We start from the raw sequence: 21,876 nt of genomic DNA, 5'->3' as shown, positions 1-21,876 counted from the left end.
GTGTCTTTTTGAATGCAGGCGTATTTAACCAGTTCGGTCTCTACTCACTCTCACTCGCATTGCTGATGGAGAAATGAATGCCAAAGCATTTGTTGACTATTGGAATGTTACCTGCTAGGCAGAAACAAAGTGCACGATAAGCCCTGAAATCTTTCGGGCTCCTGGTTTTCCTCATTCCTAGGGGCTTCCTTGGTGGTCTAGTGGTTAAGAATCTGCCTTGCAATGCGGGAGACCTGGGTTGGATCCCTGGGTTGGGAAGATCCCCTGAAGAAGGGAAAGGCTCCCCATTCCAGTGTTCTGGCCTGGAGAATTCCCTGGACTGGATAGTCCATGGGGTCACAGAGTCGGACACGACAGAACGACTTTCACTTGCAATGCAAGGGATGCCGGTTCAATCCCTGGTCCAGGAAGATCCCACACGCCGCGGGGCCACAAGCTTGACTTCTTTCAGGCTCCTTGTGTTTCCCTCACTTCTGTACGAACGCTCTCCTGTGCTGTGCTGTGAAGTCGCTCAGTAGTGTCTGACTCTTTGCCACTCCACGGACTGCAGCCCACCAGGCTCCTCTGTCCCTGGGGTTCTCCAGGCAGGAACACTGCAGTGGGTTGCCACGCCCTCCTCCAGGGGATCTTCCTGATCCGGGGGTCGAACCCGCATCTCTTCCAACTTCTGCATTGGCAGGCGCATTCTTTACCACTGGAGCCTCCTGTGTACAGAGAGTGACTAATCCAATGCCATCCACGCTAGTGTACAAGAAGGTGGTTCCATAGACCAACTGAGATTTGAAGGAAGTTTTCTCTCTAAACCATTCAAGTCATTTTTTTAGCTTTTTGATCTGATTTCTTCAGGAAAGTTGAAATATTCCATGGTGCGGAGACAAAGATATTAATCTAAAGTATTAATGGTAAGTGAAACTTGCTGCCCATAACCACCGTGTAATGGTTTTGTCCCTTGGAAACATATGTGAGCACATCCACAATAAACACAGAATAATCCTGGTTTTAAGCCTTTTCATTTTTATTCCTTTGTGTTATGATTTCCTGTCCTTTTAATTTCCAAGTAAGTATAAACGTTCTCTTGGCTAAACAGCTCCTTGGCAACAAAATATGTAGCACCTTTCAAAAAAACCAAATTCTATCTCTAATAATGGCAATGAATTATTGCAAGTGAAGAACGGAAACCCAAGAGGACCTGAAGACCGCAGTCCTCTGAGATGAGGTAGTGATATTAATGGCCAAAAGCCAATAGTGTTTGTTATGAGTATAGAACAACCACTCTTCAAAGTTCAGGACCAGGGAGAGGAGTGGTTTGTCACTTGTAATCACCTATTTTCTCCTAACAGAAATACACTGCCTTCCCCACGACTGTTTCCATTTGCCTGGGTAATCTGGATGAGGCACAACAATGCTTTTTCCAGAAGCATTTGGCTCTTGCAATGCATTTATATTTGTTTGAAATGAGGTCAGAGATGCCTCGTCTATCACTCCCTTGCCCATGGGTATGTGGCGTGAGAGGGGGCATAAGAATAAAGTCAGAGCCCCCTTGGGATGTTCAGAGCACCACTGCTGACCAATCTGAATTATTGATCTGTATTCATGAAAAGAATTTCCCTCAGGGAAAGGATAGAACTTGATAGCAGCTTGAACCACGATAGATACGGATCTGGTGTTGATAAATACATGGCAGGCGGGGAATCAATTCACAGAAAATCCAGCGTTAAGTTCTACGGTTAGGCTTCATCCTTTATTAGGTAGTGAGTAAAGACAACGGATGATTACAACTCCAACTTTAAAGACCATTTAAACAAAAATGGTTCCATAATGAAGTGAGGCTGAAGGGATTTAGGTGTTTCTGAGGTTTCTCATATGGCTGATGGAGAAAATATGGCTGATTTATTTGTCTCCCAGCAAATCATGAAAGTTAGTCACATCTCGTGATCCAGGGCTCCTCGATCGCACAGGCCCTGATTCCGGCGGGACCGGCTCCCCCACTTTGGTGAGACCGGGGTGGGGGGGAGGGGGGACAGCGGGGGTCACTGCAGCAAGACTGTACCGATCACACTGCGTTCCCCAGCAGAAGGAGAGGCTCTAAGAGGCGTGAATGCTGCTGGGCAGGGATTCGGGCTGACAGCGTGAACAGTGAAAATATCTGACAAAGCAGAATCTAAAGGTCAAGACTGTCCAAAACTGGTCACACAAGATATGGACAGACCCAAAGAACAAAACGCATGAGCTAACTCTCCACCTGGCTGAACAGGGGGGTCTGAGGGTGGAACAAAGCAAATGCTCGCTAAGACCAGAAAGTAGAGGTACTGGCAAACGCATTATCACCAGACGCTCTCAAAAACAGACTCCAGTCCTAGTCAACACGTTCAGGCAGAAGCGATATGGTTCAAAATCCCTTTTACCAAAGGCTGATGGAGCATTGTCTCTTTTCTCCTTTCCCTTCTGTCCTTCCTTCCCTCCTTTCTTCCTATTTGCTTTTGGTCGGTTGTTTAACAAAAGATATATAAAATCAACTGCTTTAAAGATGTGTTTACATGACAAATGTTTTCAGCTGGGTAGCAGAGAAGAACTCCAAAGACCATGTTTAATGTTGAGCACCAAGGACGCTACGGGTGTTTCTTAAATACAAAATGACAAATGATGAATACCCATCTCTCTAATGGTTTCACTTTGCATCTTCAGACCTCTCAAAAGTCTACTACATTTTAGATAAGAGCAATTCCAGGAAGGCCATACCCAGCCTTTCTGTATATTTTTAAATAGTTCTCTACAAAACCTTTTCAAAAATATTTTTTTTTCTCTAAACCTAAATCTGGTAGAGTGGATTTGTACATGTTTCCATTGTTTGAAGTTTGAGTGTCATTATTCTTATTAATGCAACAGAGCGGCTGCATCAAACCCCACCATAGGTGACAGGTATATGTTAGCTTTCTATGGGAAAAAGCAAATAGCCTTTACCACAAATTAAAGGCACAGCTATTTTTATGCCATTTGTTACCAACTTAATGATAACATGTAACACGGGATGGATATATAATTATTTTATATAGATTTTCTTTTTATAACTTATACTCTTAATCTTTCTAACATATATACAATATACATATATTTATATATACCCCTGATAAATCTTGTTTTAAAGGTAAAACATCAACTCCTTTCAGCCTTATGGTGAATATTGAAGGCTGTTAGTATTTCACAACTCCACTAGAGAAATGATGGCCAAGTGCAACTTAACAGTATTTTTTAACTCTATACCCCTGGTCTGAAATGAATGCAAATTCATTTTTCTTTGATTTTTTTCCCTAATATTTAAATATATATATATTACTTGTTTATATCATGTCAGTAGGAAATTAAAAAAAAAAAAAACCACCAACAACAGCTAATATCTACCATCATAGTCAAAGCAGAAAACTTTGCCTAAGAGACAGCCCTACTGGTATGATATAAAGGGGATATTGCAGAGGTGTAATATTCTTTGTTTTTAGTGGATATGCACTAACATGAAAAATCTGTAGTTTGCATTATCATGCTAGGTTAGGATTGTCCCTCGTCCTCGAAATGGAATAGTTGTACTGGTTTCTTTCTGGACCCCCACGATGCACGGGTTTACCTGTTTTCGGATAGAAGCACTTGAAAAACACTTCCTGTTTCCGGCAGCAATGCCCTGGTGTGGGGGAAAGCACTCTGCAAGCAGCTCTTTTTATTAAAGTCTCTCCCTCCTCTGTTCTGAGTCAGCCCTGTTCTTTTGCTCTGGACTGAAAGTCCTCTCCACGGTGGGCAGGACGGGAGGGTGGGCTGGGGACCTTCACCACGGCAGACGGTGCCGTTTATCTTCTGACTGCTTACCGGCAGGAAACAGTCGTTCACTGTACCTTTCGCAATTCTTGAGAACCTAGTGGCGTAGACTGAGACACAGCACTGTTGTTTCACAAGACGTCTACTGTATCTACCTCAGTTGGGACGAATACCCAGGAACTGCTGTCAGAGCAAGAGGACCACGGGTCATACTATTCACAGTGTTGCTTTTGCTTTTTGTGTTGTTGTTTTTTTTTTTTTTTTCCTTTTTTTGCATTATTTTAATCTACAGAGTAAATGATTATTTATATACACACTGGAACCAGTTAATGCCCTCAGACAATGTATAGTTGTCTCATAAAGCAGGAAAGACAATGCAGGGGGAACAGGTGCCCAAAAGGCGTGTCACAAAGGCTTCAGAGGTTCTAGGTACCACTACAAGTCAAGGCTGGAGATCACTTCTAAAACACTCAACGTTCAAGAGGAATGCTTTAATTTGGAGACAATACCACCCCTCCCGCCCGCCCCCAGACCGCCCTCTTTTTACTTCATCTTTTCTTTTTAATAATCTTTTCAGTTCACTATCAAAAGTCCTGGCTCTTCAGATATGCTTTAAACTATAAATAAACGCTGCATAGTTCTCTTTTCGGCGCGCGGCTTGTGAGTTATCGCAGTCCGCCCGCGCGCTCAGTAGGGCGCGAAGAGCACCGGCGCGTGCGCGCTGCGCATGGGCCCCGGCGCCGGCCGCAGCAGCGCGGGGGGCAGCGCGGGCAGCAGCGCGGGGGGCGCGGCCCGCAGCCCGAACGGCGAGCTCACGGCCACGGCGGCCGCGGCGGCGGCCAGCGGCCCGGGCAGCAGGCGCGGCGCCAGCGGCTTGGACGGCTCCTTGGAGAAGACCAGCTTCACCTGCGGGGGAGGGAGAAAGAAGAGCAGGTGAGCGGAAGTCTGCCCTGAGCGTCCAGAAGAGGGGCTGGCTCCGAAAGCAGAGCGGGCGTCCCCCACCCGGGTCAAGTCACACCCTGGGAACTGCAGCAGAACCCTGGGAGACGGGGATGCACGCCCGGAGTCCTGGGACCAGCCTGATGGAAGAGAACGCGAAAAGGAAGAGATACATTCAGAGCATCTATGGAGAAAGCCTGAACACGCTTCTTAGTCAACCCAATTATATACAGAGCATCTTATGGGAAGCCTGAACAAACTTTTTAGCCAACCCAATATATATTATATACCCTAACCCTATATATATATACACTCACAGATCATCTTATGGAAAATCTGAATAAACTTTTTAGCTTATTATTTTAGCTTTACATTATATATATACATACATGTATATATATACACACACATACAAAACATCTTACAGAAAACCTAATCACATTTTTTAGCCAACCCAATATATATTATATATTATATTATATATACAGAACATCTATGGAAAGCCTGAACATTTTAGCCAACCCAATATATATATATATATATATATATACACAATGCTGTTATTATATATTATATATGTATAACTGAATATGTAGAAATACTATATATGTATAACTGAATCACTTTTCTGTACAGCAGAAATTAACACAGAATTGTACATCAACTATATGGCAATAAAACAAATTTTAAAAGAATAATGGAAACTGTAGAACATCTTTCCTTTTGGAGGAACTGGAAGATCCCAGAAAATGGCTTGATCTAGGATGTTGAATGGATGTGCAGAAAAGTACTCTGCTATCTTATTTTTCATGATAAATATACCTCCTGAGGAAACTATTCATCTTGAGAAAAAATAAGGAATTTTTTTTACTCCACTCTTTACACACATTTTAACTAGCAGAGAATGGACATTTTAAAATGTTTATTTTATTTTATTTATTTCTGGGTGGGCTGCCAGCATCTGGAATCTTAGTTTCCCCACCAGGAGTCAAACCCACCCCCTGTGGTCAAAGTGTGGAATCTCAACCACTGAACTGGCTAGGCAAGTCCCAGGGAATAGACATTTTTAAAGAGAAATTGATTAATGCTGTCAGCTACTCTGGCTATGCAGATGTGACAAGAGAGTAGCATAGAAGGTGTGAGTACCAATCAAGAGATGTAAAAACAATAAAATTCCACTTTCACTAAAGAAGGGGAAAAAAATGATCTCCCCCAAAACTTTGCCATGTTTTGCCGCTCTCTGACACCTACGCTGCAATACCAGTTTATTCTCTGACTAGTACTGTTAGTAAGATGGCTGGTCTCATGAAGGGAATGTTCCCATTTATGGAAACAGTAACAGTGCTAGTTAAGCAGGAGGCTTTGGAAGCTAACATTAACACGATTTGACTTCTCTGTTTATTTAAGAACTATTCACTTGGTTGTTGAAAGTGGCATCTCCACCGGTCAGAAATAGCACTCAGGTTGTGGCTAGTACTGCTGAATCATCCACTCTGAGCAGAATTCAAAGTCTCTCACAGCAGCTAAAATGCATTCTATGCAAAGGAGCAAAGGGACTTCATTTGCATAAAAATGGGTGATGCTACTAAATTAATTGGGTCAGCTCATTCTGAGGTCTCACAATAGATGATTGCAGTTTTCCTTTAACTGTGTTTTCACGTGTCGGCAGCACACAATAGCACTGATTATTAATAAGATCTATTTTGAAGAAAACAGATTTCAAAATGCATAATTCAGCACATACTGTAGAGCAATTGTTCTCCATCTTAATTTTTTATACACACAGTTATGGTTTATTATAGCTAAACAGTGCAGAACCCTGCATCTCTCAGATGGAAGCTATGGTCACTTCAACCAGAAAAAAAGCCTATGCTTATAAATAATTAGCTTAAGATGTCAGGAGGCTTACAGATTGCCCCTAAAATCCTATAAAAAGTGGGTAGATCCCCTAAAATCCTATAAAGAGTGGGTAGCCTTTCCCTTCTCCAGGGTCTTTTCCCAACCCAGGGATGGAACCCAGGTCTCACGCATTGCAGGCGGATTCTTTACCAGCTGAGCCACAAGGGAAGCCCAAGAATACTGGAGTGGGTAGCCTATCCCTTCTCCAGGGGATCTTCCCAGCCCAGGAATGGAACCAGGGTCTACTGCATTGCAGGCAGATTCTTTACCAACTGAGCTATCAGGGAAGCCTATGCTTATAAATAATTAGCTTAAAATGCCAGGAGGTTTACAGTTTTCCCCTAAAATTCTATACAAATTCTAGGTCGGGACATCAGTATTAATATGCGTACTAGTGTAAAAAACAAGAGGGCAAGTCTCAGGAAGCACTTCCCAGGCCTTAAATAGTGTCCTTAGGTGATTTTTCTTCTTTTAAACGAGTCATGCCTTTCAGACTGTTGTTTAACAGCCAGAACTGTTGAGGGAAACAATAGCAATGCTTTATCTCTTGGAGATCTTAAAAAGCAGCTGGAAGAATTTGTTCCTCACCAACCTTTCTTAACAGTACTCGCTAACCTCGGGTTCAGATTTCCCGTGATTACTTACCTGACGCAAGAGACTGTCGGTTTCCTTCTGTCCCCATGCTCTCTATAAACCTGAGCCCTAATGAAAACATGTCTGACCTCAGCTAAGGGCGACAGGAGCCCACCCAACTCAGGGAACCAGTGCTTCTGTTGGCGGCACAGGGGCTGGACTTTCAAATCAACAGTCTTTACTTGGGCGTCTTCCGTTTATCTCCCTTAGTGTTAGTGGCTCAGTCGTGTCCGACTCTTTGCGGCCCCATGGACTGTAGCCCGCCAGGCTCCTCTGTCCATGGGATTCTCCAGGCCAAAATACTGGAGTGGGCTGCCATTTATCTCCTGTAGTAACTGACAAATGAAGTCCTCCGAGAAAGGCTGCACTCTACCTGGAAGCGAGGCGACACTCACCCCCAGCGGACGCGCTGCCTTCTGCAGCTTGTTGTAAGGACTGTACTTGGGCTTCGGGGGCTTCCCGGCGGCTCTGTCTTTGTGCCTTCTGCTGCTAATGTGCTATTGAAGGCAACGAGAAGGGACAGCGTTAGAGACCGTCCTCCACACCCCTCACAGACATGCTTTAACCTGGGGAGGGTATTCATTACTTCATGCAAGTTGCAGAAAGACAGAAATAAAAGAGCATGCCCTTTTGTCCTTGGTTGTGGATGCCTCAGGGAGAGAGTTTTATGCTGCCATTTTAGTCTATTTTTAACACATAGCAGGGTCTTCTTTTTCCCAGCTTCTCTCCTTATCAGAGCACAGATCTCAGTTTACAGACATTTACAAAGGAAAGAAATGTCTGAAGGAATTTTATGTGCAAATAAACCAAGGTGGCCAGGCAGGCACGGATTTATTTCCATGCTAATATTTACCCTCACATTTGTACAGCCAAATGTCAACCCCCTAAATTCTAAAGATAAATAACGAGGGTGCAAAAAATCAGTGCAAGAAGGTGCGTGTGCATATAAAACATAATACAATATGAGGGCTGGGACTTCAGGGAGCCCGGGAGACCCGATCCCTCTGGAAGGATGTTGGAGTAAAAGTGACTCGTCCCGTTAGCAGGCGGCCGCAGGATTCAGAACCGCAGCGCAGACCAGGAGGTAGGGCGGCCACATGAGGGAAGACCACAGGGCGGAATTAGCGGCAGCATGTGCGTGTCTAAACGAGGAAACACGGTGCCGCACTCTGACCCTTAACGAGAAGCAACCCTTTCGAGTGGGAGCCCTGGTAAAGAGACCTGCTGTAGCCCCCTGGCCTCCCACGCTTCATCTGTAAGACCCGCACAGACTCACTCGCTTCCGACAAGCTTGGAAGGATGTTAGAAGCCGTTGCATTTCAGTATATTCCTTTAAGCAGCTAACCCACGCACAGGTAAAGGGGGGTGAATCAGAAGCTGAGTGGATGGAGGGGTGGGAGGGGGCAGCCCAGGCGCGCGGCCCCGGGGGACCCCGCCCGTCCCCACGTCCGGAGTGGGTTCCGCCTACCTGTTTGAGCTGTGTCTCCGAGTTGACGTGCACATCGCAGATTTCACAGTGAAACGTCTTGTTCTGCAGGCCTGTGTTTCCCCTGTTAACCGGGCCCTTGCCTTTCACTCCCACCCGAGGGAAGGCTTTGATCGTCCCGCTTCCGTTCCGAGCTTCTAGCATAGTTTTGTGCTTCGTACCTGCCAGAAATTGAAAAAAGAAAGAAAAAAAAAGGAGAGAAGGCTTCTAGTAATCGCCTCCAAGACCCGATGCAGCAACACCGCGTGATGCGATGCTGAGTCTGCATGCACTGCCCCCGGGGATTCTGCTTCAGGCACGCTCATGACAGAAAATTGCAAACATGCGCTGTGACCGCCACGTGTAACATGACTGACCACGCATGGTTCCACGTCCCCTGTAACAAACAAGCACCAGCTACGGGAGTAAACTCGGAAGTCCTGAGAGGAAGTTAAAAGGGCGTGACTTCCTTTCCTCTTGATGCTGGTAAGACGTGAATGATATCTGATGAGGAAGGGTGATTTAGTTGCAACAGAGAAAGTTGGAGGTGAGGTGTAACAAATGCAATCAGCTTAAATAGGGTGTGTTTACATAAGTGGCACTAATTAAATACCCACTTTCTGAACAGAATACAAACACGCTTTCCTTGCTGTGTAGTTTAGACTCAAAGAAGGAACATAACAGTATAGAGATCTTAATGTCTCTGAAAAAAAAAAAAAGGTCCTGTTAGAATAGCAAAGTTCACATTGATTGGCTATTTAATTTCAAATGTTTAAAAAATAAATAAAAATGACTATAAAAGGGGGATTCACTGGCTAGGTGGGTACACTCTAAGAAATGCTTCTTTTTTATTATACCAGCCACATCTTTGCCCATCCCACATAACTAATGTTACTTTACTCACCAACATTTTTTTTTAACACTAAAATTCAGGATGGCAGTGTTCTCTCAAAATTTTTCTTCACAATTTCCTTCTTGGAGTTGATAAATATTCTTTACTTTCCTTGTTTAGCCATGTGTTTTTGCTCTGAAATTTACTTGTGTCATCATTTGTATTCTTCCTGCCATTCTGTTTTTTTTTTTTTTTTTAATTCTGTTTTAGAGGTTTTATCATCTTAATTGTGTTTATGAGATGGGTTTGATCCCTGGGTTGGGAAGATCCCCTGGAGAAGAGAAAGGCTACCCACTCCAGTATTCTAACCTGGAGAATTCCATGGACTATATAGTCCATGGGGTTGCCAAGAGTCGGACACAACTGAGCAACTTTCACTTTCACTTATCAGTTCTGGAAGCATAGGAAGAAAAAAAGAGATTCTTAACTTCTTGTTCTTGAACCAGCATCTCAGAACCATTCAACATCAATAAAGAAAGATGTCGAGGGCTTTCCAGCTTGGAGCCAGTCACCAATGTCTTCGATAAGAGGCAATGAATATATGGAGCAGGTTTATACCCATGTTTCTCTCTTGCAAAATGATAACTTTACTGAGTCCAATATTTAAAAATGCATATTTTTACAACTTAGGTCCCTCACTTTGAATCTCTATCCTTAGGCACAGCAATGAAGATATTCATATATCAACATATTAAGGAAAGAGAAAAGAGTCAGCATCTTGGGAAAAAACCAGAACAGCTGAAATATGGAGCCAGGGCACCTGTCCATGGTGGTGGGGGTGGTGAGGCTGTCTTGGGTTCGTTCTTACCCTGTCCCCTGTGGTCTAATGACCCAATTAGACCTACTTTGTAAGGTAGGTCCTTACAAAGTAGCTTCCTACTTTGTAAGAAGATGCCATAAATGAGAGTAGGCAAGCAATGTTTTGGGGAGCAATGCATACATATATACACACATAATGAATGAATGAACATGTCTATATATGCACACACACACATACGCATTACTCTGCCAAGCTTTCATATGTGTGATCCTTATACAGACCAGAGCTTTTATGTCACTACGTGAGCAGATGATTATCCAACATTCTCTATCCAAACAGATGATTTTATAAAAAAATTTTTTTTTTTCTATGCAGCTTATTCAGTCAAACTATGAAGCATTCTCAGGGCCCATGTGGCTTAGGAATGTCTAAGCAGCAGAGAGTAGGAGAAAATTCTCATCCTGGGCACTTCTCTGGTTCAGTTCGGTTCAGTTCAGTTGTTCAGTCGTGTCCGACTCTTTGCAGCCCCATGGACTGCAGCACAACAGGCTTCCCTGTCTGTCACCAACTGCTGGAGCTTGCTCAAACATATGGCCATCAAGTTGGTGACACCATCCAACCATCTCATCCTCTGTCATCCCCTTCTCCTCCCGCCTTCAATCTTTCCCAGCATCAGGGTCTTTTCCAGAGTTAGTTCTTCACATCAGGTGGCCAAAGTATTGGAGTTTCAGCTTCAGCATCAGTCCTTCCAATGAACACCCAGGACTGATTTCCTTTAGGATGGACTGATTGGATCCCCTTGCAGTCCAAGGGACTCTCAAGAGTCTTCTCCAACACCACAGTTCAAAAGCATCTGGTGGTCTAGTGATTAAGAATCCACCTTCCAATGCAGGGGATGGGGGTTTGATCCCTGGTTGGGGAACTGCACAGAACAACTAGGCCTGCATGCCACAACCAGAAAGTCCGTGGCCACAATGAAAGATCCCTCATGATGCAGTGAGGATCCTGTGTGCTGCAACCAAGACCCGGCACAGCCAAATCAGTAAATATTGAAACAATCCTCATCCTGACTTTCCTGAAGTCCCCTCAACTCACTGTGGTTAATATCGCCTGTGGTTTGAGCTGGTATTTGATAGTTGAAACCAAAATGAATCAAAAAGCTGTTTCCACCTGTGTGAAGATAAAAGTACTTTGTCTTGCTTGGGAGGATGATGAGAAAGTCTGGCTTGGGCAGTCTGACTCAAGATTGAGTGTCAGGTGGATTAGGAAGAGGAGAAGGAAATCAAGATTTGGCCCCAGTAGTAGGGGCTGAGCAATGGTAGGTAAAGATCTTAGCAACAGTAGGTAAGGATTCAGAAAACAACATGTTCTCCTCAATATCTTCAGACTCACCTATGTCTGACCCTAGAAGAAGAGATGTGAACAGAAGGTATGTGAACACTGGAGAAATACCAACCTCTCAGAAAAATCACTGCATCATGAGCATTGCTATTTCAGTGTAGTCCCTTCCCAGAAGCTACTAAAGATAGGAAATTAAGTATATCCACTCATGCATGCCTTGCCCAGATGCAAGCATGCACACACACACACACACACACACACACACCGCAAACACATGTTTAAAATCATGCCAAGATTGGGCGAAAAACTCCAGCTAATAGCTTTGACTCTGGGGTTACCATTCATCATCAAACACAGCGGAACTTTTGTACAGTGCAACCTCCTGCGCTAGTAGCAGATTGTCAGTCATAATTAAATTGCTATTAGTTTCAAAAGAGCTGAAAGCTTCAGTAGCCTGTCAGGGTAGCTATATTTGCTCCAAGTACAGCTACAATTAAGAATACACATACTCTTAATTCTGAAGCATTTACCTTTTTGAGAGCTCAGATGTGCATGGATAATCTGAAAACAGTGATTATTGGGAGGATTTGTGCCTATTGTGCTAAATTGCCTTCCTGCCCCTAGCTGCACTATGCGATCGGTGATGATATTATGCCCGTTTGAGAGATAAACTGGGACTAAGAACGGTTAAGTTACTTGCCTGGTTCACAAAGCAAACACTACTTGAAGTCACTGACAGGTAGAAGGTGGATTTCTAACTAAGTTCCTAGAACTATGGGGATTTAGCTAGAAATCCACTAAGGATGTCTGAGCTAGCTGAATTCCAGTTCCACAGGGATCTCTCACACCACCTTTAACTTTTCTATGTTGTTAACGCTGTCTTTTTTCTAAACTTGGATTTTAATATGAGTCTTCCAGATCCCCCTTCTCACTCTTCCCCTGTAAGACGCCTTTCTGCTCAGCAGAGGATCCGGAACCAGGGTGCTACATGAACGGCAGTGGTTTTGTGCTGGCTGGTTTGGTCACCTCTGGTTTTATCCATGTGTAAATATCTCGCCAAGCTGATGTCTTTCCTTGAGACTGCACAGCAGGGCCTCACAAAGCTGCTTCTGTACTTTGAGTGGGCTGTTTCCTTCCCATCACTTCTAAAAGGCTGGCGCTGACAATGACCTTCATTTAAAACTTCCATGTTTGCTGCAATGCAAAACCATCTCCAACCAGAGTTTAGATCGAGCAAGTCACAATGCTCCTAGAAATACTAATTTTGTTTGTTTGTTTTTTACTGGTTTGCTTTTGATTGCCTTGGATCAAGGTATTTTATCTGCAAAAATCAAAGTAATACGTGGTGTGGAGTGAATGGAGCCTAGCTTTCCCTTTTATCCCCCATCGTCTTTACAGATTCCACTTTTTGGATGGCTCTTTCTTTATTTGGATTTCATGCGTTCATTTATGGCTGTGCTGGGTCTTAGTTGCTGTGCGTGGGGTTTTCTCTAGTTGCAGCGACTGGGGGCCACTCTCTAATCACATGGTCCGCAGGCTCCTCGTCGTGGTGGCCTCTCTTACCAGGGGTCCAGGCTCTAGAGCACAGGCCAGGATTTGTGAAGTGTGGGCCTAGTTGCACCTCGGCATGTGGGATCTTATTTCGTGGACCAGGGATTGAACCCATGTCCCTTGCATTGGAAGGCAGATTCTTAATCACTGGACCACCAGGGAAGCCCCTAGATGGCACTTAAGTTATGTACTGGTGTAAAGAAAAGGGAGGTGAGCAAGAAAACTGGCAAATAGCTGTCTAAAATTAAATCAAATCAATCATCCATTAGGTCATCAGGGAAACTGGGGAAACTTCTTTAAAATGGAAATATATATATATATATATATAATTTCTCCAAGGAGTGGCATTCAGTTCAGTTCAATCGCTCAGTCATATCCGACTCTTTGTGACCCCCATGGACTGCAGCACTCCAGGCCTCCCTGTCCATCACCAACTCCCGGAGTTCACCCAAACTCATGTCCATTGAGTCAGTGATGCCATCCAACCATCTCATCCTCTGTCATCCCCTTCTCCTCCTGCCTTCAATCTTTCTGAGCATCAGGGTCTTTTCCAAAGAATCAGCTCTTTGCATCAGGTGACCAAAGTAATGGAGTTTCAGCTTCAGCATCAGTCCCTCCAATGAATATTCAGGACTGATCTCCTTTAGGATGGACTGGTTGGATCTCCTTGCAGTCCCGGGGACTCTCAAGAGTGTTCTCCAACACCACACTTCAAAAGCATCAATTCTTCGGCACTCAGCTTTCCTTATAGCCCAACTCTCACAACCATACATGACTCCTGGAAAAACCATAGCTTTGACCTGTTAAAGTCAGCCACTGTTTCCCCATCTATTTGCCATCAAGTGATGGGACCAGATGCCATGATCTTAGTTTTCTGAATGTTGAGCTTTAAGCCAACGTTTTCACTCTTTTCTTTCACTTTCATCAAGAAGCTCTTTAGTTCTTCACTTTTTGAAGTGGGTGGTATCATCTGCATATCTGAGGTTATTGATATTTCTCCCGGCAATCTTGATTCCAGCTCATGCTTTCTCCAGCCCAGCATTTCTCATGATGTGCTCTGCATATAAGTTAAATAAGCAGGGTGACAGTATACAGCCTTGACGTACTCCTTTTCCTATTTGGAACCAGTCTGTTGTTCCATATCCAGTTCTAACTGTTGCTTCCTAACCTGCATATAGGTTTCTCAAGAGGCAGGTCAGGTGGTCTGGATTCCCATCTCTTTCAGAATTTTCCACAGTTTATTGTGATCCACATAGTCAAAGGCCTTGGCATAGTCAATAAAGTAGAAATAGATGTTTTTCTGGAACTCTCTTGCTTTTCTGATGATCCAGCAGATGTTGGCAATTTGATCTCTGGTTCCTCTGCCTTTTCTAAATCCAGCTTGAACATCTGGAATTTCATAGTTCACATATTGCTGAAGCCTGGCTTGCAGAATTTTTAGCATTACTTTACTAGCATGTAAGATGAGTGCAATTGTGTGGTAGTTTGAGCATTCTTTGGCATTGCCTTTCTTTGGGATTAGAATGAAAACTGACCTTTTCCACTCCTGTGGCCACTGCTGAGGTTTCCATATTTGCTGGTATATTGAGTGCAGCACTTTCACAGCATCATCTTTCAGGATTTGAAATAGCTCAACTGGAATTCCATCACCTCCTCTAGCTTTGTTAGTAGTGATGCTTCCTAAGGCCCACTCGACTTCACATTCCAGGATGTCTGGCTCTAGTAGAGTGATCACACCATCATTATTATCTGGGTCATGAAGATCTTTTTTGTACAGTTCTTCTGTGTATTCTTGCCACCTCTTCTTAATGTCTTCTGCTTCTGTTAGGTCCATACCATTTCTGTCCTTTATTGAGCCCATCTTTGCATGAAATATTCCCTTGGTATAATTATCTTGAAGAGATCTCTTGTCTTTCTCATTCTATTGTTTTCCTCTATTTCTTTGCATTGATCACTGAGGAAGGTTTTCTTATCTCTCCTTGCTATTCTTTGGAACTCTGCATTCAAATGGGTATATCTTTCCTTTTCTCCTTTGCTTTTCACTTCTCTTCTCTTCTCAGCTATTTGTAAGGCCTCTTCAGACAGCCGTTTTGCCTTTTTGCATTTCTTTTTCTTGGGGATGGTCTTGATCCCTACCTCCTGTGTAATTGGCACCAAAAACTTCCATGTTCTCTGTCTGTTTTTATTCCTCTAAATGGCTAGTTGGAAGTACTGATGCTGAAGCTGACGCTCCAATACTTTGCCCACCCGATGTGAAGAGCCAACTCATTAGAAAAGACCTTGATGCTGGGAAGAGAAGGGAATGACAGAAGATGAGATGGTTGGATGGAATCACCGACTCGATGCACATGAGTTTGAGTAAGCTCCGGGAGCTGGTGATGGACAGGAAAGCCTGGCATGCTGCAGTCCATGGGGTCACAAAGAGTCGGACACAACTGAGTGACTGAACTGAACTGAACATTCTGTTTGTCTTGAGCATGAAACCACTCTTAAAAGAAATGGTACATAAAAGTACATGATAAGAAAATGCATCTTGACATAACTCTGAAATCACTCATTCTAGTTGTTCATCCATGAGAAGTCACTAAACCTGAAATAACTAAACTCTGAATGGTGACAGCTACATAAAATTCTTTGGTTAAATCATATATTCCAAATCACCCATATTTCAATTTCCAAAGTACATTATTTAAGAATTATAAGAATCTAAAAAATTCCAGCAGAACTATTCATATCCCTAAAGGATGATGCCATCAAGATTTTGCATTCATTATGTCAGCAAATGTGGAAGACCCAGCAGCGGCCACAGGACTGGAAAAGGTCAATCCTCATCCCAATTCCCAAGAAGGGTGGTACTAAAGAATGTGCTAAGCATCAGACAACTGCACTCATCTCCCACGCTAGGAAGGTCATACTTATAATCTTGCATGCTACACTTCAGCATTATGCAAACCAAGAACTTCCAGATGTCCAAGCTAGATTTAGAAAAGGATGAGGAACCAGAAATCAAATTGTCAACATCTGCTGGATGATAGAAAAACCAAGGGGACTTCAGAAAAATAAGTATCTCTCTTTCATTGATTATGCTAAAGCCTTTGACTGTGTGGATCATGACAAACTGTGGAAAGCTTTTAGAGAAATGGGAATACCAGACCATCTTACCTGTCTCCTGAGAAACCTGTATGTGGGTCAAGAAGCAACAGTGAGAACCCTGTATGGAACAACTGATTGGTTCAAGATCAAGAAAGGAGCACGGCAGGGCTGTCTGCTGCCACCCTGTCTGTTTAATCTATACGCTGAGCACATCGTGAGAAATGCCCGGCTGGATGAGTGACAAGCCGGAATCAAGATAGACAGAAGAAACATGGACAACCTGAGATATGTGGATGATGCCGCTCTAATGACAGAAAATGAAGAGGAACTCAAGAGCCTCTTGATGAGGGTGAAGGAGGACAGTGAAAGAGCTGGCTTAAGACTAAATGAAAAATCTAAGATCACGGCATCAGCCCCATCACTTCATGGCAAATTGAAGGGGTAGAGGTGGAAGCAGTGACAGAGCTCCTCTCCTTGGGCTCAGAATCACTGCAGACGGTGACGGCAGCCATGGAATCAGAAGATGATTGCCTCTTAGCAGGAAAGCTACGACAAACCTAGACAGTGTATTGAAAAGCAGACATTATTCTACCAACAAAGGTCCACATAGTCAAGGCTGCGGTCTTCCCAGTGGTCACATACGGTTGTGAGAGCTGGACTGTAAAGAAGGCAGAGTGCCAAAGAACTGATGCCTTTGAACTGTGGTGCTGGAGAAGACTCCTGAGAGTCTCTTGAACTGAAAGGAGATCAAACCAGTCAATCTTAAGGGAGATCAACACTCAATATACACTGGAAGGACTGATGCTGAAGCTGAAGCCCCAGTATTTTGGTCATCTGATGCAAACAGACGACTCATTGGAAAAGTCCCTGATGCTGGAAAAGATTGAGGGCAGAAGGAGAAGAGGGCGTCAGAGGATGAGATGGCTGGATGGCAACACCGATGCAGTGAACATGAGTTTGGGCAAACTCTGGGAGATGGGAGGGACAGGGAGGCCTGGCCTGCTGCAGTCCATGGGGTTGTGGAGAGCTGGACACAACGAGGTGACTGAGCAACAACAACAAAAGAGCAGACGTGTGTTCACGTGTAATGGATTCACTTTGCTGGACGCTGGAAACAGACACAGCATTGTACACCTACTAAAGGTCAAAAAAATATTTAAAAAAAAATTCCACTCTCTGATAGAAACTTCTGGGATGATGGAAATGGTCTTGATCTGTACCCACCAATATGATGGCCTTTAGTCAGAGACACTCTTCAGCACTTGATATGAGGCTACTGCAACTGAACTGGCCATTGATTTCCATTTAAATCACCACCTGAGGCTAGTGTTTACCTCATTAGATAGTACAGCTCTTGTACTCAAGCATGTCCTGCGTGAACACGTGTCACGCGAGGCTGTGTGGCTGAGCTGTCTTTTTTTAATCATTTGAAAGAAAGTTTAAAGAAGGCAGGACAGCAGACTTGTGATAGAAGAGTCTCTATGTTTTTTCCATCCAACTGAAGTCTTATCGTCATCCCAGAAGATGTTGAAGAGAAGTGATAGATATCTCTGGGCCTTAATAATAACAGGGCTGTGAACTTGGACTACTGCTGACTGGCTTAAATGAGTTTTTCACTTGAAACATGAAATGACAAATCTCTAGAGGAAACGAGTCTTTACACGGTCCCTTCCTGAACAGAGGCACGCACTGGACCTGAGCTTCTTGAAGGCAACTCCTTGATTTTGTTCAATTTCATTCTCAGGGCCCAATGCATGGTGGTCAATCAGTGAAGATTAACAAAGTATTGGATATTAATAAAGATCAGCAAACACAAAGTCATAAAGAGAGTTATGAGCTCAGGTTCTGAGATGGTATAAGCCACAGTTTGTCTCCATTAGGAGGTTTCAATTTACTGAACTGTTGCAGGAGGTACATTTTTTTATCTTAAGGTATTATTTTGGCATGTCCACAAACTCAAGAAATTTTAGTCAATCTTCTCTTTCTCCTTCTTAACATTGTTTTCATGTTTAAGCAAAAATTTAGAAATCTCTAAGCGTTCTAAAATCCAGCCAAGTCCATCTTTCAATAATGTTACATTTCTCTATATTAAAACTTAGTGAAGAAGAATAAGCTCTGTGTAGGTACAGAAAAGCTGGAATGTGCTTAGTGAAAATGATCAAGTGTTACCATTTTAAGTTATCACCAGAAAAATCTGCCAAATTAGTAATGAGGCTGCTTATAAAATTTCAAAGGATTTTTTTTCCCCAATTATATACAGGAACTCATTAAAATTGGCTAAGCAAAGCATTAACTTAGCAGGATGTTTGGGGGGAATTTCTGTAAAGAAAAAGACAAAACATATCTTTTGATAGTATCTGTGTCCATAACATAAAAATAAAAGGAGACTTCAGGGTCTCTTAGAAAGAGTGTGTCCTCTTAAGGTGTTGCAAGCATTCTTAGAAAGTTTTGTGAATCATGCTAGCAAGTTCAGGAGAATGGCTTTTCCTCCCAAATTTAAAACAAAAAAACAAAAAAAAAACACACAAAAAAACACAGAAATCCTATATTCCAGGGCTATTCCAAAAAATTAACTAACTTTGAATGGTTATATTGTAATGAAAAATAAAAAGAGCAAGCACGTGAAATAACACAGTGACCCAGCTGGGGCTCCCAGGCGACTCAGTTGTAAAGAGCCGCCTGCCGTGCCTAAGACACAAGAGACGCAGCTTCCACCCCTGGGACGGGCACATCTCCTGGAATAGGAAGTGACATCCCACCCCCCGTTCTTGCCTGGAAACTTCCATGGAAAGAGGAGCCTGGAGGGCTACAGTCCACGGGGCCACAAAGAGTCAGACATGACTGAGCAACTGAGCAGACAGCAGTTGCTGTGATTCTGCTAATAATCACACCATAATATTTCATCCTCACAAGGTGCATATGGCCTCTTAACTCCATGAGAGAGAAAGAGAGAGAGAGACGATGAACAGAGAGAGAAGGAGAGAGAAAGGGGCCCAAAGACAAGTGCCTTGCCCAGGTTCACACAGAAAAGTTCTCTGCAGATTTGAGGTAAAAATTAAATCTGATCTCTTCTAGTTCACTCTAGTCTATTACATTAAGCTGGAACAAAGGCAGTGTTTGATGAAAATTTGATGAAAATTCCCAATATTTATGATTAAGAATGCATTTTCAAGTCAAAATGTGGAAACAGCCTAAATGTCCATCAACAGATGAGTGGATAAAGGTGATGTGGTACATGTATATAATGGAGTACTACTCAGCCATAAAAGAGAACGGAATAATACCATTTGCAGCAACATAGATGGCCCTAGAAATTAATTACAATACTAAGTGATGTAAGTCAGACAGATAAAGAAATATATGATATCACTTATGCGTGGAATCTTAAAAAATAACACAGATGAACTTATTTACAAAACAAACGGATTCACAGACTTCAAAAAGAAACTTACAATTACCAAAGGGGAAACAAGGAGTGGGGAGGGACAAATTAGGAGGTTGTGATTAAAGCAGATAAACAACAAAGACCTACTTTATAGCACAGGGAACTCTATTCAATATTCTGTGTGTGTGTGTGTTAGTTACTCAGTCGTGTCTGACTCTTTGTGACCCCATGGACTGTAGTTTGCCAGCCTCCTCTGTCTATGGAATTCTCCAGGCCAGAATACTGGAGTGGGTAGCCATTTCCTTCTCCAGGGGACCTTCCCAACCCAGGGAGAGAACCCAGGTGTCCTGCATTGCAGGTAAATTCTTTTGTCTGAGCCACCAAGGAAGCCCACTCAATATTCTATAATAACCTATATGGGAAAAGAATCTGAAGAAGAATGAATATATGTATAACTGAATCACTTTGTCATACGTATGAAACTAACACAACATTGAAAATCACCTTCTCCAATAAAATTTTAAAAAGAAGAATGTGTTTTCCAAGATTAAGACTAAAACGTGTCTTGAAGGTAGTTGGCTTCCCGTGAACCGCCCGTAAGTACATAACTCTCCACTCAGTGTCACAGGCCTTAGCTCATGTCTCTGCTGCTGCTGCTGCTAAGTCACTTCAGTCGTGTCCGACTCTGTGCGACCCCATAGAAGGCAGCCCACCAGGCTCCCCTGTCGCTGGGATTCTCCAGGCAAGAACACTGGAGTGGGTTGCCATTTCCTTCTCCAATGCATGAGAGTGAAAAGTGAAAATGAAGTCGCTCAGTTGTGTCCGACTCTTAGCGACCCCGTGGACTGCAGCCTACCAGGCTCCTCCGTCCATGGGATTTTCCAGGCAAGAGTACTGGAGTGGGGTGCCATTGCTCTCTCTGACTCATGTCTATGACGTATTTCCAAAGGAATAAAAAAGAAAACACTTAGAATTACAATGTAAATGCAAAAGACACATCTCCCCATTCTGCAGCTGGGTTGCTTCTGATGACAACTGATATTCAAACCTGGTTCCCCTGAAAAACACAGCCAAGTCTTTTTCAGTGTTTTCCTGTTAATGAAATCTGGATCTAAGAAGAAACTGGAGAAGTCTTTTAAAGATCTATTGATGGGGTAGAGGTGAGTGGAGGAAGCAGTGGTGGGTATGCTTGTGGTCTGCTCTGAGTGCAGCTTGCAAGGTGGCCCTTAAAGAGAACTAGAAACCAGGGATTGGGTGGACTGCGATCCAAAGGGGTCCTGCTTTCCAGTAGCATCATGGACTGACAACGCTAAATGCTGTCATTGTGAGGACTCCTCTCTGAAAACTATTTTATTGGTGTATATTCTAAACAATGGGTGTAGTTACTGATGAGATCTAATATTTATTAAATTAGCAAACCATCTGCTCCATCTGTCAAACTCTCTATTATGCAGCCATCCCCAGAAACACAGAAATTCTACTACAAGCTTTAAGTTTCACTAGTCATTTCAGAGTAGTTCAAAATCCTCTGAGCTCACAAAGGCTGCATTTCATGCGCCTGGAGAATGACCTTTTTTTAATGTAAACAACAGATCGTAAATGGACAAGGAGAGCAATGCGATCGTAAGGATGGACGGCCCGAGAATCTGTCACAGAGTGAAGTGAGGAAGAGGAAAAAGCAAACAGTATATTGACGCATATATGCGGCGTCCGGAAAGGTGATGGAGACGAGCCAGTCTGCAGGGAAGGAGTAGAGGTGCAGACGGAGAGCGGACGTGCGCAGGGGAAGGCGGGAGGAGGGCTGAACGGGGACCGGGGCTCACACGCACACCGGCGTGTCACGCAGCCCGTGGGAGGCCGTGGCACCGCAGAGGAGCGCAGCGCAGAGCGCCGCGATGCCCTGCAGGGTGGGACCTGGCGGGCGCGGGGGAGGCGCCAGAGCGCGGGGACACGCGTATGCAGGCGGCGGATTCGCCTTGCCGTGCCGCAGAAAGGGACCCGGTAAAGCCACTGTGCCCCGGGCCTGAGGAAGCTCGGCTCCGCTATTCTGCGCGGCCCCTGGCAGGCCCGGCCTGTGAGGGATGGGGCCGGGCGGTCTGTCGGTGCAGGTGAGC

General features: G+C 43.8%; 1 protein-coding gene across 1 annotated transcript in view; it reads right to left on the bottom strand.

Annotated features, from left to right (window-relative positions):
* Nucleotides 1-4,347: 4,347 nt before the first annotated feature.
* The window catches only part of ZNF385D (zinc finger protein 385D), a 346,567-nt gene continuing 329,038 nt past the window's right edge, over nucleotides 4,348-21,876 (bottom strand). The window contains exons 6-8 of the mRNA XM_061134610.1: nucleotides 8,744-8,922; nucleotides 7,671-7,772; nucleotides 4,348-4,710 (exon numbers count right to left, since the gene is read on the bottom strand). Coding sequence (XP_060990593.1) covers nucleotides 4,492-4,710; nucleotides 7,671-7,772; nucleotides 8,744-8,922 — 500 coding nt within the window. The 3' untranslated portion in view covers nucleotides 4,348-4,491. The remainder of the gene's footprint in view (nucleotides 4,711-7,670; nucleotides 7,773-8,743; nucleotides 8,923-21,876) is intronic.

Source organism: Dama dama, chromosome 32 (assembly GCF_033118175.1).
Source record: "Dama dama isolate Ldn47 chromosome 32, ASM3311817v1, whole genome shotgun sequence".
NCBI lineage: Eukaryota > Metazoa > Chordata > Mammalia > Artiodactyla > Cervidae > Dama > Dama dama.
The sequence above is the reverse complement of the archived record's forward strand: the minus strand, read 5'-3'. Positions and strand labels throughout refer to the sequence as shown.